Below are 15,257 nucleotides of genomic sequence, written 5' to 3'. Positions count from 1 at the left end.
TAATGTTCCTCTTTGTTATTCCGATAGCTTTTACCCTTGGGCATATGCGATAACTTGCTTTGTCTTGGCTTGTCGCTTTTGTGGCTTCTCTTTACTCCTGTGACTTCCGATAGCTCTTCTTTGATGGCTTCCAATAAACTGCTCTGATGGCTCTACTGCTTTTATTCTGTCTGTATATATGTATTTAATCCACTTGGATCTTCCATCTCATCATATCATCATATATCAAACATTCATCACTATGAGCATTATGATCAATGGGCATCAATAGGCAACATCATGTATCAAAGAATTTGCCATCACAAACACTGCTATATTGACATCAATGACAACCTAGATTAACAATCTCCCCCTTTGTCATTGATGGCAATATTCTTCTTCTCTCCCCCTTTGACATCAATGGCAAAGGAGTGCACAAGGACTCCCCCTGTCGAATTGCTCCTCTTGTCAAACTGCTCCCCCTGTCATGGTGCTCTTCTTATTGCTCAAGATAGAAGGATTGTTGTTCGTATTCTGTTGTCTCCATAGTCAGATTTAAGAGGTATTCATAGTCTGAAACAAGAGAAAAAAAGCCACTAAAATTGTCTTTCTTGCTATATTTTTTCAAATCCGAGTTCCTCTGTATTTTTGTGTTTCTCGTTAAGTCACTGCCATTTAATATTTTAACATTATTGCATTTGGATGAAATGGTGAAAGATTGTGCCTCACTGTTGCTACTTTCCAAAGTGACCAGTATTAAACTGAGTTTATATTCAATTGTGCAACATTCTTCTTTCTATAGTACTTTTGCTGAGCCATTTTTTTCTTGTGTTCTAGTAAAAGTTTCTACAAGTTATTTCTACTAGCAGAATTTGATATCCAATCTGTGACTTTCTTTTTGAATTCTTTTTATTGATTGGCAGCTTTTTGCAATGCTTCAATTTTGTTAGATGCTGCCAACTGTTCTTGCTTCAAGCTCCATTCCCATATGTATCTGTTTGTTTGAAGGTTGCCTCTATTTGAGTCCATAATTTACTTCTTCTCTCATTAAATCCTTGGGTCAAAATATTCAACTTTTGTAATAACAACAACATAGTTATTCACCTTATTAGCATTAGATGGATTTTTCTGCTGCTCCAATTTCTGCTTAGAGATCAAGTGGAAAACATCTTTAACAACAGTCCATTGGATAGATAAGAGATCATGTTTTTTCAATGGAGTGTTCCTGAGAAATGATCTATCAAAGAATGATTGTTAATATAGCTCATCAAGGATTTCATAAGGACCCTTTCACGGATAGCTTCTGCAATAATGATCAAGAATTGCAAGCTCCCCCTAATTGTATGCATGGTCTCTTTTTGGCAAATCCCATCATCAAACACTTGGAATATCAAGGATATCTTCATCAAGTCAACAATATGTGTCATTGGCTAGAGAGTTCAGGAGATTTTCGGATTGTATTTACTTTCTTCTCCATACTTGTGTAACTTTCTTCTCTGGCATGGTTCTAGCTTTTGTAGGAGCCAAAGTTAAGTTACAATCACGTGCCATATTACCAATGTTATGACACTTGAAGCATTCTATGTTGTTCATGAATAAGAATTCATGATTTCTTCTTGCAGAATTGCTTCTTGAAGATTGTCAGGGACCATAATGTCTATCTTTGTGATATGCCCTACAATCTTTTGCCATGTGTCCATTGTTTGTAACAATAACCGAGAATATAACAATAACCAAGAATATACTTTGGTACCTGGGAGAAGAGGATTTCCTTGTTGTACTTCTGATGTCTTTCTGTCTTGAGATCCTTTGATTACAACCATTACTTCTTGCATCCTTGACATCATCTACATTTCTTCTTGGAACGGGACTTCCTTCATTGTTTCCTTGACTCTTATCATTGCCTTTGCTGGAACTGGGAGCATTAATATTTCTTTCTGGCTTCCTCACATCCTTGTTGTTTGAAGCATTATTATTCTTGCTTGAGGATTCTCCTTCATAGCCAAGACCAGATTTATCAAATGGGGATCTTTGATGGCTGAGCATGTCATCCAAGGCCTGGGAGCTCTTCAAAAATTTGTCCATCCCTTCAACCTTTTTTCTGATGGAGACAATCTTTTCTTCCAATATTTCACAATCATTGTTATTTTTAGCAAGTTGTTTCTCAATCTCTTCCTTGATACAAGTTGCTTTATTTGCTTCTATTTTAAGAGAGATGATATATAATTTCATTATGAAGATTTCTTCATTTTCCTTAGCTAGACTGCTCTCCATTTCTTCAATGATCGTTGTAGTTTTACATGTTTCGGCCTTGAGAAGGTTGAGGTTGGTTTTTAGTTTGAATATCTCTTCATCCTTTGCTTTCAGTTGGCATATCATGGTGTTTCTATCCTTTTCTGCTTCATCAACCTGTCCTTCTATGTTTATCAATGCTTCCATTTTCTTCTCTGCTCCTTGTTCTATCTTTCTTGCTTCTTCTAGTTGAGATTTAAGAGAGGAGACCTCTTCCTTGTATTGACCAATCTTTGCTTCAAGTTTGTTCAAGATTTTATGCCTTTGTTCAAGGTGGCTTGACAATGTATCTTCCTGTTTCTTTGCCTTATCCAATTGATTTTTCATGGATATGACTTCTTCATGATGCTTTCTTTTGTTTTGATGAAATTCCGTCTTAAGCTTGACAAGCTTTTCATATCTTTCTTGCACTTGAAGCTTGACAAGGTCAACTTCCTTCCTTGTTTGGTCTTGGTCACAAGCGAGTGCTTTCTTCTTAATTTCTTCATTTTCCTTTTTCAAACTGATAATTTCTTCCATGGAAGCCATAAGTTTAGTGAAGAGATCTTCTTCGAAATCTTTTTCATTCTCTTTATCTTCTAGATCTTCTTTGTCCTTGATGTCATCATTCTCATTTTCAGTTTCCATGATGGGTTCTAGATTTCCTTCTTGCTTTCCATCATCTTCTTGACTAGTGGTTATGGTAAATGCTCCTCTTGAGTGAAGGTCATGAAGCTTGTCCCATATACCCTTCGCTGATGAAAACTTTTCTAAATTGTTCTTTGTAGAATCTAGTAGCCCATTCATGTTTGCCTTCCTTGCTTTTGTATTGTACTCCTTGGATTCTTCATCCATCATATTATCAGTAATCACTGATTTCCAGACTAAAATGCCTGGAGTCTTTAAGAAATTCCTCGTTCTTTCTTCCCATATATCAAAGTTTCCATTGAACCATGGAGCCTTTACAAATTGATTGATTTCAACTTCAATGGTTGAGGGAGACACATCTTTAGGAGGATTGGAGACTTTCTTCCTCGGCTTTGCCATTTGTGTTCTAATTGATCAACCTTCAAGCTATTAGGCTTTGTATGAAGGTACTGGCTCTGATTCCAATTGTTGGAAATACCAAGGGGGGGATTAGTATTTCTTTTCAATTGTTACTTTTACCAGTTAAATCAATTATATTTAGAACACAAAATGAACAATAGGAATAAATGCTTTTTATTAATATAATCTTTACAATAAATCAGGTACAATATATATAGGGCTACAACCCGTTGCCAAGCACCAACGTGGCCTTTTGTGAGGCTCCAACCTCTAGGGCACCAACCCTGTCTTGTCAAGGCACCAACCTTGGATTTAGGAGCACCAACTCCAACGACACCAATCCTTCCAATTCTGAGGCACCAACCCCAAGGGCTCCGACCCTATTTTGTCAAGGCACCAACCGTAGATTTAGGAGCACCAACTCCAAGGAGACCAATCCTTTAGGGCTCCAACCCTATCCTTCAAGGCACCTACCTTGTTTGTTCGAGGCTCCAACCTTCAAGGCACCAACCCTCTAGGCTCCAACCCACTGCTATATTTTGTCTAGATATGTTTGATAGTAATTCTTTGCTCCCAAAATCTTCTTCATTGAATTATGTCAATCTACAGCTTCACTGTAGTCTCCATGCTATATAATCAATGACATCCTTGTCTCATAGAAGGTGTCACCATTGCTCTTCATTACACCCAAGCAAAATCTCCAAGTCACAACATGATGACCAACACACCATGGTCTTCAATAATCTTTACCCGACTTCAATGTATCTTCAATGAACTGTACTAAGCTCTGCACACACACAACTTTTTGTTTCAACCCTCTGTTCTAATTGTCGCGCTAATTGCTTCAGGAGTACGCTTCAGGAGTACTTCAAAGGTGTGAACGTCACGGCTTCACGTTGTGCGTTCAATTAGAAACAATCCTGTCTATGCAATCCTAACAGATCGGGGGTTGTGCTTTAACAGATTCATCATAGGTCCTATCCTTTTAATGAATAACCCAGTTAACAGAGGCTCGACCTTCGGCTTTCTTCTTCCTTAGCTGGACCTCTGGTTTCCTTCTTCACTTGCTCGGCCTTTGACTTCGTTCTTTTCTCTGTCTTGCTCAACCTTCGACTTACATTCACTATTTTTCTTTTCGCTCGTCCTTTAGCTTCGTTCGAGTTCACGAGTTGTGAACTGTTTTTTTTTCTTCTCTGTAATCAATCCTCGAGAACCATGCTTAAGGTGAAATGTTTAACTTGTATTTAGATATGTTCCACCAATGACCAAAAAGACACGTCTATTGGAGGGAGGTCGACTTGTATATTAAAAATATATATCGGAGTCTTTCATCCATAGACTTGATTATTCATGGAAACCATATAAGAGAGGCTATACCCACATGGAGGTCCCACATTAATCGCATTAATCGTAATCGCAATCGCAACATTATGACATTATTTGCAATCACAACAATCATGAAAATCGGAGTTGTTCCTTAATCCCGCAACCGTAACTCTTAACATCACCGATGTAACATGGCCGATATTCATATTGCGGATGAAATGGACGCGATATAATACTAAACAACAGTTAATAAATCTGTCAGGTCCACAACTTCATCGCAATTGGTGATTCGTTGGGTCTATCACAATCGGTGGTTCGCAATACAAATCACAATCAAAGGATTTGAATGTGACAAGGCTTCAAGACTTGCAACGCGGTGGATGCGATATTATATAGGGTTGCTACCATAACCTATTTTAGATCTGCAGTAATATCACAACCGGGGTTTTACACGGTGACAACCCTTTAAGACTTGCAATATGAAACTTCTGATTCAACTGATGTGATATTCCTTTAAAGCTTGTTCTATTGGAACGGTTGGGTCCGCAACTCAAATCGCAATCACAGGTTTTGTGTGGTGGCATATAATAAAGTTGCCAATAAAGCGTCGATGTAATCTGCCAATGTGTTTTATGGTCTTTACCGTTAACTCCTCCGTTATGGCTTCTCTTCCGATAGCTCTACTCCTTAGACGTATTGTTCCTCTTTGTTCTTCCGATAGCACTTACCCTTGGGCATATGCGATAACCTACTTTGTCTTGGCTTGTCGCTCTTGTGGCTTCTCTTTACTCCTATGACTTCTGATAGCTCTTCTTTGATGGCTTCCGATAAAATGCTTTGATGGCTCTACTGCTTTTATTCTGTCTATATATATGTATTTAATCCACTTGGATCTTCCATCTCATCATATCATCATATATCAAACATTCATCACTATGAGCATTATGATCAATGGGCACCAATAGGCAACTTAGATTAACACCTCTAAGTCCTGATTTCCTTCACGGAAATCCTCTGGCCAAATGTCGAATCACTCCTCTCCAATCCTCCTTTGTTGCTGCAACCCGGATTAAGATTTCTTTGGCTAGAAATATATCAAGGCAGTGACTCCCTCTACCTCGGCTCTGTCTCCACAGACACTATTCTGCACCAACAAACAACAACGTCCCACCAACTCCTGAGATTGAATCTGCTCTGCTCCCCTAGCCCCAACAACTGAAGAATCTAAGCTCCGCTGGCTCTGCACAATCACTGCGTGAGCTAGATCAGCTCCTCTTGGGCACTGCGTCACTCCTTCTTGGTCCGGAAATATGACGTGGCTCTGCATGAGCTTGGTCTACCCCTCTCCGCTTCTGCGCTGGCCTAGATAGCTGACACAGTTACTGCGTGGGCTCCTCCCAGCTACTGCGTCACCCTCACCTGGCTCAGAATGCTGACGCAGGCATTGCGTGAGCCTCTACGTCACCTCTTCTGCACTGCGTCACTCTCCCTCTGCGTCTCTGGCTCTAGAACAATGCTATCACTTGGGGCGGCTGCCTCTCTGCAACAAATTCTCTGGATCTCTCGGTCAGTGTCTTTAGTCTCTTATGATCGGTAATGCTCTGATACCATGTGAAATTTTTTGAATCTACACATCAGAAATCCTACTGCAATCACTGGTTTACCATCTCCTACTTGTTTTTACATTCAACACGCTGTTTAATTATTTAAACAGTGATGAAAACACTATTGCAGACTACACATACATATAGATCATGAACTGAAAATGGAAAAAGACAAATACACAAGGGACACTGTTATTTTTGGAAAATCGTCCCCGGAAAAACCCAATGCGGGAAAACCGACGCAGCATATAGAGGGTTTGTATTATTAAGCAGATTTTTGAATACAATTAGGGTGCCAAATCGGCTCACCCAACAGAGAGTAAAACCGACAGAAGTACCTTTATCCAAAGACAGATGAACAAACCCCACAGGTGACTGTACTATTCCCAGTGCTGGGCAGTGATGGCTGCTCCAAGCTCTACGCTGGAACTGTGTCACCTCCTTTAGGAGTTGCGTCACTATGTCACTGTGACACTGCGTCACTGAGACCCCTTAGCCTCCACTGTGTCACTGTGTCAGAGCTCTCCCTATGTGTTACTGCGTCATTGCGTCAGAGCTCTCCCTCTGCGTTACTGCATCACTACGACACTGCGTCAGAGCTCCCTTGGTGCTTCTCTGCCTGCCTGCTATGTATTGTCGGCCTTGAACTGAAGTCCCTCTGCCGAACTTCCCCTCTCACTGCAACAGATCACTTGTTCGATTTTCTCAGCAAACCATGCCCCAGAAAAATCAAACTGACTGATCTCTCAAGTGTGTCTCCAACTGACCCTCAAGCCTCCTGTTATACTTTTCTTGTTGATGAATCAACGACCAAGATTAAGTCCCTAATCAACAGCTAAGATTAAAACAGACTTGATCCTCGTCACTTAGGAGTTTCTCACCCATATTCTTATTAATACCCATTTTCTTATTAATACCCATATTTTGGGTTCTGGAGATCTCATGTGTTCTAGCCCCTCCACAAAATTTCGGAGTTAGAGAACATCCGATGCTACCCAAAATCAACACAATAGCCCCCCTGCACGGGGTCTAGGGCAGTGCCCTGGGAAATGGTTTTTTGGACCCTTTATTAGGTGGGCAGACCTACCTATGGTTTTGTGCATGGATTTCACACATGGTTTTGGGCTTGATGGTTTTCTGTCCATGGTATTTTGTAGATTTAATCAAGGGAATTATGGTTATGTTCTAATCCAGGGTTAATGGATTGGGGTTTATGGATGCTTCGGCATGTATATATATGTATTGTAACATTGAAAGGAACATAATGAAAAATCAATCTGGTAGTCCTGGTTTTGGGATCTAGGGGAAAATCTCAGTGTATATTTTTTTTATGTTTTATGCTCTCGTCGTTTTTATTTTTTGTTTTTTAGAATTCGTATGCAGGTAATTTTTGTACAGTGTTAAAACCTACACATAGGTTGTAGAGATGTACTCTTGCCACTACTTGGGTTCCTTGTAGGAGACCTATCATTGTTGAACTGAGACATAGGAGGATAGCTTGGACGAGATCCTCTTTCTTTGTTTAAGATGGTCAATTTATTCATCATGGCAATTTTCCCCTACATCAACTCATTAGTTATCGTATCAAACTTTTGGGAAAAGGCTTGCAATGTGGGGTAAACTTGAGTAGATGGTTTGGTTTTTACCTCCACTTTGGCTCTAGGATAGGAGACCAAGTCAATTTTTTATTTAGTCAAATTGCGCTCAATAATTATAGCATAGGTTTTTGCTTGCCTGAGGTTTTGAGAATACTTGTCTTTCAAGGCATAAGAGATATGTCCAGGAAAGGCATCAATGTGCAATGCAAGGATAATTTTGTTAGTAGGCTTGTAAAACAATGGTACCTCTTTGAGTAACTTGTAAAACCTCTGAGTGAAATCCTTAACATTTTCATTGTTAGTTTTCTTATCTTCTTGGAACTTAGCTATGAGTTGCATGCCTTCCTTGACGGTGGCCCATCTTTTACTAAATGCTTCATGCTTCATTGGAGTAAGTAGCAACCAAAGGGGAGAGAGAGGTAGAGGAAGAGGAGATGGAGGTGGAGGTGGAGCAGCAAGAGGAGGTGATACCGTGATACCACCTAGAATGGTCATGAGTGGAGGACATAGTCTACTTCCTATTTATTCTTCTAGAGGACATCGTAGTCCAATGCCAACCCAAGGCCTTCTTCCTCTAGAGGAAAAACCATTGCCGTTTACAGTAAAAGGGGCAGAGGAAATCATGAGTTAGTATTTTATGTATCTAATTTCATTGTACATGGATCATGATGATGAGACAAATTTGTTATTTTATGTTGATATTTTGAGGCTGAGTGAGGACTTAGGATTCTGGAAATGATTCATTGTTAATGTGTGATGAAGCACTAGACATCTTATACATTTTATATACTAGTTGTATTTTCATATTTATGTGGCAATGCATTTATTTCATGTTGTGGATGCTAAAAAATTGAAAAATGAATATTTTTGTATTTTTGCCGATGTTTGTAAATTTTTACTGTTTTTTTCCCAATTTTTACGATTTTTTCTTTTTCCGGATCCTTGCTGATTTTATTCTGATGCCGATTTCTGCAACATTGATATAAAGATATAAATATAGAATGTTTCGCTGACATTTCTATTTTGGGAGAGTCATGTTTCCAGCCATAACTATTTCAAAAACTTCTAGACATTTCAACGTTTCAAGCAACTTAGAAATTGAACCTGGGTAACAAGGATAACAGTTCTCTCAATTGCCTGGGCTATATCCAATTGTCATTAACAGGTCCAAAGTTGTGGCTATGGAAGGATCATAGAAAAATTTAATTTATTTGGACTATTTGAAGGTTATAAAAGATAAATGTGGCTGCATAGGTTTGCGTGGTCAACTCATATTAACATACATTTTTTCTTCTTTTGCATATTATCCTTTTCAAATAAATATTATTCGATTGTGATGATGGAATTCCAATGTATATTATCTCAGCTTATTAACTACTTGATTATTCCTCAGATCTCCCTTATATTACTTGGACCATTAAATACGTTTATTAACTGTAAAACTACTTTATTTGAACTCCACGTTCTTCGGTTTCTCTGAACACAGGTGTTAAGTTTCACCAAATCTAGTGATCAATAATAAGATCTGTTATTGTTTCTTTTTATTTTATATATTTTCTTGGTAAGCATGCCCAAATTCCCAATTTACCTATTACCAAGGACATTCTACTCTCTTACAGATATTTTCTCCTTCAATAAAAAGGGAATGTTTCTCTCTTATAGCCTATTAAGATTCAACTTCATCTTGTAAAAGATTCTCTGCAATCAGAAACATAACTTAGATAACTGTTTATACAGTAACTCATTCTTTGAGAAAGCCTTTTACTTTAGCAGAATTTCAATAAACAAATTCTGTAAGCAACATTTCTTTGGATATATACAACTTATGGATGGGAAATGTTTTCTTTCATGAATTTGTTATGATGGACAAACCTCTAAATCATTCTGACGTGCATACAATGTTTACTGTAACAGTCTAGGTTCTGCAAGAGCTGTTAATCGCCGTTATATAACGGACTGTGTACCGTTAAAAATGCGTCTACGGTTCTCTGCCTATTTTGTAATTTCTAGTGCAATGGGAATGGCATGTGGACCTGCTCTTGCCGGATTGCTTGAATTTAACACATCTGTTCTCGGTCTTACCCTGAATGCAAATACTTTACCAGGATGGGTCATGTCAGCCTTATGGTTTTTCTATGTGTTTTGGCTTTGGTTATCATTCAAAGAACCCATCCACTTTAAGGATAATTCTCATTCAAGTCAGGTTGTCAACAATGGTAAGCCTTTCTCTTTCCTTCTCATGCTTTTCCTTTATAGATATTTATATGCATAAATCAATTATTTCATTGAACAGTGCTTACTGGTATAGCATATTTCTGTAAAACTACAGTTTACTGCACATCATTGTAAGGCTAGTTTCCTTTCTCAAATCAAGCATGCATTAAATTACAAGTGGATGCCCGTTTGTGTTTTCAAACAAAAATCTTAGGAAAGGAGATTATATCAACATCAACAGGTAATGAACAATAATTCAACCAAAATTCAACTCAGATTAGTGACATGTCCAGAAAGATAACCATTTCAGGGAAGCCATGAAGCAACTCATGATCATTTCCAGTTGGTCCCAATGCTAGGTAGTTATGTGTATGTCAATAGTCAGAGTGTGCAGTAGAGCTAGCACTCCGACATCATAGGGTTCGGGCATTGTCTAATACCAGAGCACCCCCAAAAGCCTTCTTACATCTTACATTTAAGATAAGTTGGATCTAGGATTGTAACCATGAGTGTAATATTCCTAGGGAATTTTTACAGTAAATAACAAAGCATACATAAGCATAAAAACCACGAAAATCAGACACATGAATCAGTCCATGAAATTGCACCAAAAACTGCGCTGCTGAGCTATTTTATTATAATATGAAGAGGGTACAATGAGGTGCCGGAAAGTGTGCACCTGGGCTTGCTCAAGGCAAGTTAGTGAAACCCAAATGACAATGAGAAGTCCCTCTCAAATTTGCTGCTGCTCTCTCTCCTGGCTTTGCACTGAACTGCCCAGAAATACGCTGTTGGATGTGAAGAACTGTTGCAAGGGCCTCCTCCGGTGCTCAGAAAATTCTGGGAAATTAACTCCGGGCTCTCCACCAAATACCCAAAATAACCCACAAAGGAATTGACCTATGGTTGACCTTGGAATTTTGGCCCTTTTTCCCTCTATGGTTATGTTGCTGGGTAATTCGACCCACTTGTCAATCCTGCTGCAAATAACCCCAAAAATAGCTGCAATCTCCAAGCAAATACTTTCACGGGCACCTCCTCAAATCTCAAGCCCAAACTCCCTTCCCTCCTCAACTCCCAAGTGTGCCTCCAAGCATTGCGTAGTCCTTGCGCTGATGCTAGTGAATCCCCCCCACAAACTAGCACCCCCACTGCTAGGACAATCTGAAAATGATGGAACTCCCTCCTTGGGCTGGCTGCTGGCACTCAAAGTCCATTGAAGCTAGGGTTGAGATTTTTGCTCGAAAACAATCGTGTGCTAAACAACACTTGCGGACTTGGCTTCAGCTCAAGCGTGCTATGTCAAAGACAAGTTTTTTGAAAGATGAATGAATGACCAAATGAGTGCCTTCCCTTCCTTTTTGTCAAAATGCCTCCAACGTGCTCATGTGGGCCCATCTTGATTTCCTCCCACCGAATTTCCCTCCAAGGCATGCGTATTCTCCATGTGGGCCACAATTCTCCATGGGTGGCCCCCACGCTCCACTAGTGGCTCGATATTCCCTTCCACCTCTAATGTTTGGGGCTTGCTTTTAATCAAAAATCAATGTGGGGCCTCTAAACCCACATTTCCTAAGTGCAAACATGAATTAAGACAAAATTGACCAAAATTGATATTTCACTTAGCAATAATGCTAAGTGGGAATATCACAGTCCTCCCCACCAAGACGTTGCTTGTCCTCAAGCAATTGTAATGAAGGATGCTGAAGTATTTTCTCCCCTTCCCAAGTGGCATCCTCATCTGGTAGGCTCCTCCATTTGATTAGAAACTCCTTAATGACCCTGTTCCTCAAATGCCTCTCCCGAGTGTCCAGAATAGCCTTCGGCTCCATAACTAAGTGCCCCACATCATCCATAGGGGGTAGCTCCGTAGCTGCTGTCACCTGCTGCCCTAGTGTCTTTTTTAGGCAAGGCACATGAAAAATGTTGCGCACTCGATTTCCCAGGGGTAGCTCCCGCTCATATGTTACCTCTCCAACTTTGAGAGTGACTCGGTGTGGCCCATAAAAATGAGATTTGAGCTTCTCAGCCCCCTTATGCTTGAGCGATGACTTCCTGTACAGTTGAAGCCTCAAGAAGACCAAATCCCCTACCTCAAACTGTCTCTCAACTTTTCCCCTGTCTGCATAAAGTTTTTGTTGGTTCTGTGTTGTCCGCATGTTGTCTTTGAGAGCCCGCAAAATGTCTTGGCTCTCCTGTATCCAATCCTTGGCCCTAGGGGCCTTGCTATCTCCAAACATCACGTCAGCAAAAGACAATGCATCGTAACCGTATAGAGCTCGGAATGGAGACATACCTATGGACATGTGGTACGTGGTGTTGTAGCAGTACTCTCCCAAGTGTAACCATCGTATCCATGCTTGTTGATGGCCCATCACATAGTTACGCAAGTAACCCTCCAGCCATTTGTTAACTATCTCCGTCTGCCCGTCTGTCTGGGGGTGATAACTAGTGCTCGGAGTGAGCTTAGTGCCCACCAGTGTGAATAGTTCTTACCAAAATCCCCCCATGAACCTTTTGTCTCGGTCATTGACAATGGTCTTTGGAAGACCATGTAGCCGAAACACCTCCCTGAAAAACAATTTGGCCACCTATGAGGCCGAGTACCGGGCTGAAGTGGCAAAGAAATGTGCAAACTTCGTCAACCGATCAACCACCACGTAAATGTAGTCTTTGCCCCATACTGTGGGCAACCCAGTAATGAAGTCCATCGACACACTCTCCCATTTCCCCTCAGGGATAGGAAGAGGTTGTAGCAACCCTGTAGGGTGTGACTGCTCACCCTTGTTCCTCTGGCATGTGTCACACTCCCTGACATGCCTCAGAACATCATCCTTCAGGCCCCTCCATGCAAAACGCTCTTTGATGGCCCTATACGTCTTTGTGAACCCCTGGTGCCCTCCTAGTGGTGAGTCATGTGTGAAATTTTATGTAATGCAGCTACTGGAGATTATTCTTCTAACTCAGAAATTAATTTTATAGTTTATTTACTACGGCAAATAACGAATAAAATCATAGTTGCAATTTTCACCATAAAAGTATCGCTGAAAATAAAATATTGGAATTTTGATAAATTCTTTCAGATTAATCACATCATGGGTTTTTGGTTGACGTTTCGAACCATCTAATGTGGTTCATCATCAGGACAAAGGTGAAAAAATCAGTCAGTCAGAATGTTTAAATAGCAAGGATCATAGTTGCGGGGGAGCACCTCCCCTCCCTCGATCCCGCTCCCAATCCACGCTCTGAGCGGGAGCGACTCGGGAGCGGGTCGGGAGTGCGCTCCCTAAAAAAAAATCGCTCCTTGCCTTTTTGGGAGTGTTTTGCCTTTTTTGCAATTTTTTTTTTGCAATGATGTTCCAAATGCAATTGTTTTTCAAAGAAACAAATATTTTTTTAGTGGGGCAGCTTAATGATCAAGTCTATGGCGCTAGTATTGATATGTGATTCATGGTAATGTTAAATTCTTAAAGTAAAAGTGACATTCTCTTTAATCTTCATTTTCATCCCTTTACTTAAATTTTTAACATTACCATGAAATGATCCAAGATGTTTGAGAGCGGTTCTGACCTCATTGGATTTCATATGCAAAAAGTAGAATTTTAGATTTCATTCAAAATCCAGCAGACTTATCAGTTTTTCAGGATTTTAGGATTGCATTGTTTCCATTGAATTTTGTCATGTATTAGGGTATGGAACTCGTATTTAATGAAGAGCACAAATCCCTTTCTGTACCTTGATGTTAGTGACATTGGTTGTCGAACTCCTTTATCATGACCCTCCTAAAAATGTACGCATCACTCAAACAAAATCTTGACTTGACATGCTATGCTTTTTCTATCTTATATTAATGCTTAGAGGGTGATATTAATGAAAAATATCCCTATACAGATACAGAGGTAATGACAAAGATACCTCTGGATATTAATGCTTAGAGGGTGATATTAATGATAAAGATCCTGATTTTCCAACAAGACTAAAAAATTAGACATTTCTAGTTGTGGCAAGAGGCCCAAGCATAAGCAATAGATAATAGATTTACTTGTCTTTTCTAGTTTCTAGTAATTTTTATAACTATTAACTCTTTCATATTTATTATGATATTTTTTTAAACAATATATGACAATTTAAGTTTGAAGTTGGCAATTATAACTCAGTAGTAATGAATTATGAATATGATGCTCCATGAAAGTTGAAAGTTGTTTCATTTCATTTTATAACATTTCATTTCATGTTAGATATTATTTGTTGTAATGGTTACACTTAGCTTAAAAGCACAACTTTGGTGATCAATGATGATAAATGTTATATATTGAATTTTGAAAGCTTGAAACTTTAAGATTGATGAATCATGACTCAATATGTTGTATGTTACTATGTTACTAACTTGTGGACATGGTTGATGAAGATTATAACTTTTAGTGATTGTCGTTATATGGTTCAATCTATGTTTTTTTATGTTTTTTATATCTAATTCATCATTCTACATGTTTTTGTTGACATATATCTATCAAAATATAAAAATATAAATATATATATATATATATATATATATATATATATATATATATATATATATATATTATATAAAAAATGCTTTGGGATTCGCTCCCAAACGGGAGCTTTTGAAAATGTCGCTCCCGCACCCGTTTTCGCTCCCGCTCCCAAGTAACACTAGCAAGGATGCATCTGTTCAAGAGTTAGCCGTTAGGAAATAGTTGTTATGAATTAGCCGTTAAAAAAATAGTTGAATAAATTTATTATTATTTTGTTATGTTTTATTTTCATTTTATTAATATTTATAATTAAAATAATGTTGAATTCAAAATTAGTTAGGTTAATTTAATAATATAATAAGAATTGAATATTTGTAAATATATAATTAAAAATAAGTTTAATATGGTTATTATTAAAAATGAATAATATTCAACATTTATATTTAAATATTATTATCTTAAAAGATTGGATAGTATTTTACTAGGGAATAAAATACTATCCAATCTTTTAATATAATAATATTTAAATATAGATGTTGAATATTATTCATTTTTAATAATAACCATATTAAACTTATTTTTAATTATATATTTACAAATATTCAATTCTTATTATATTATTAAATTAACCTAACTAATTTTGAATTCAACATTATTTTAATTAAAAATATTAATTGAAATAAAACATAACAAAATAATAATAAATTTATTCAACTATTTTT

General features: G+C 38.3%; 1 protein-coding gene across 5 annotated transcripts in view; it reads left to right on the top strand.

Annotated features, from left to right (window-relative positions):
- LOC149236731 (SPX domain-containing membrane protein OsI_17046-like) overlaps positions 1-15,257 on the top strand; it is a 396,789-nt gene that overhangs the window by 261,548 nt on the left and 119,984 nt on the right. For all 5 annotated transcript variants that reach the window (XM_089372475.1, XM_089372472.1, XM_089372474.1 and 2 more), the window contains one exon: positions 9,740-10,041. In XM_089372475.1, the coding sequence (XP_089228601.1) occupies positions 9,740-10,041 (302 nt within the window). The remainder of the gene's footprint in view (positions 1-9,739; positions 10,042-15,257) is intronic.

Source organism: Pinus tabuliformis, chromosome 8 (genome assembly GCF_031772625.1).
Source record: "Pinus tabuliformis cultivar Carrire ecotype Pingquan chromosome 8, CPIR1, whole genome shotgun sequence".
In the NCBI taxonomy this organism is placed as follows: domain Eukaryota; kingdom Viridiplantae; phylum Streptophyta; class Pinopsida; order Pinales; family Pinaceae; genus Pinus; species Pinus tabuliformis.
The sequence above is the reverse complement of the archived record's forward strand: the minus strand, read 5'-3'. Positions and strand labels throughout refer to the sequence as shown.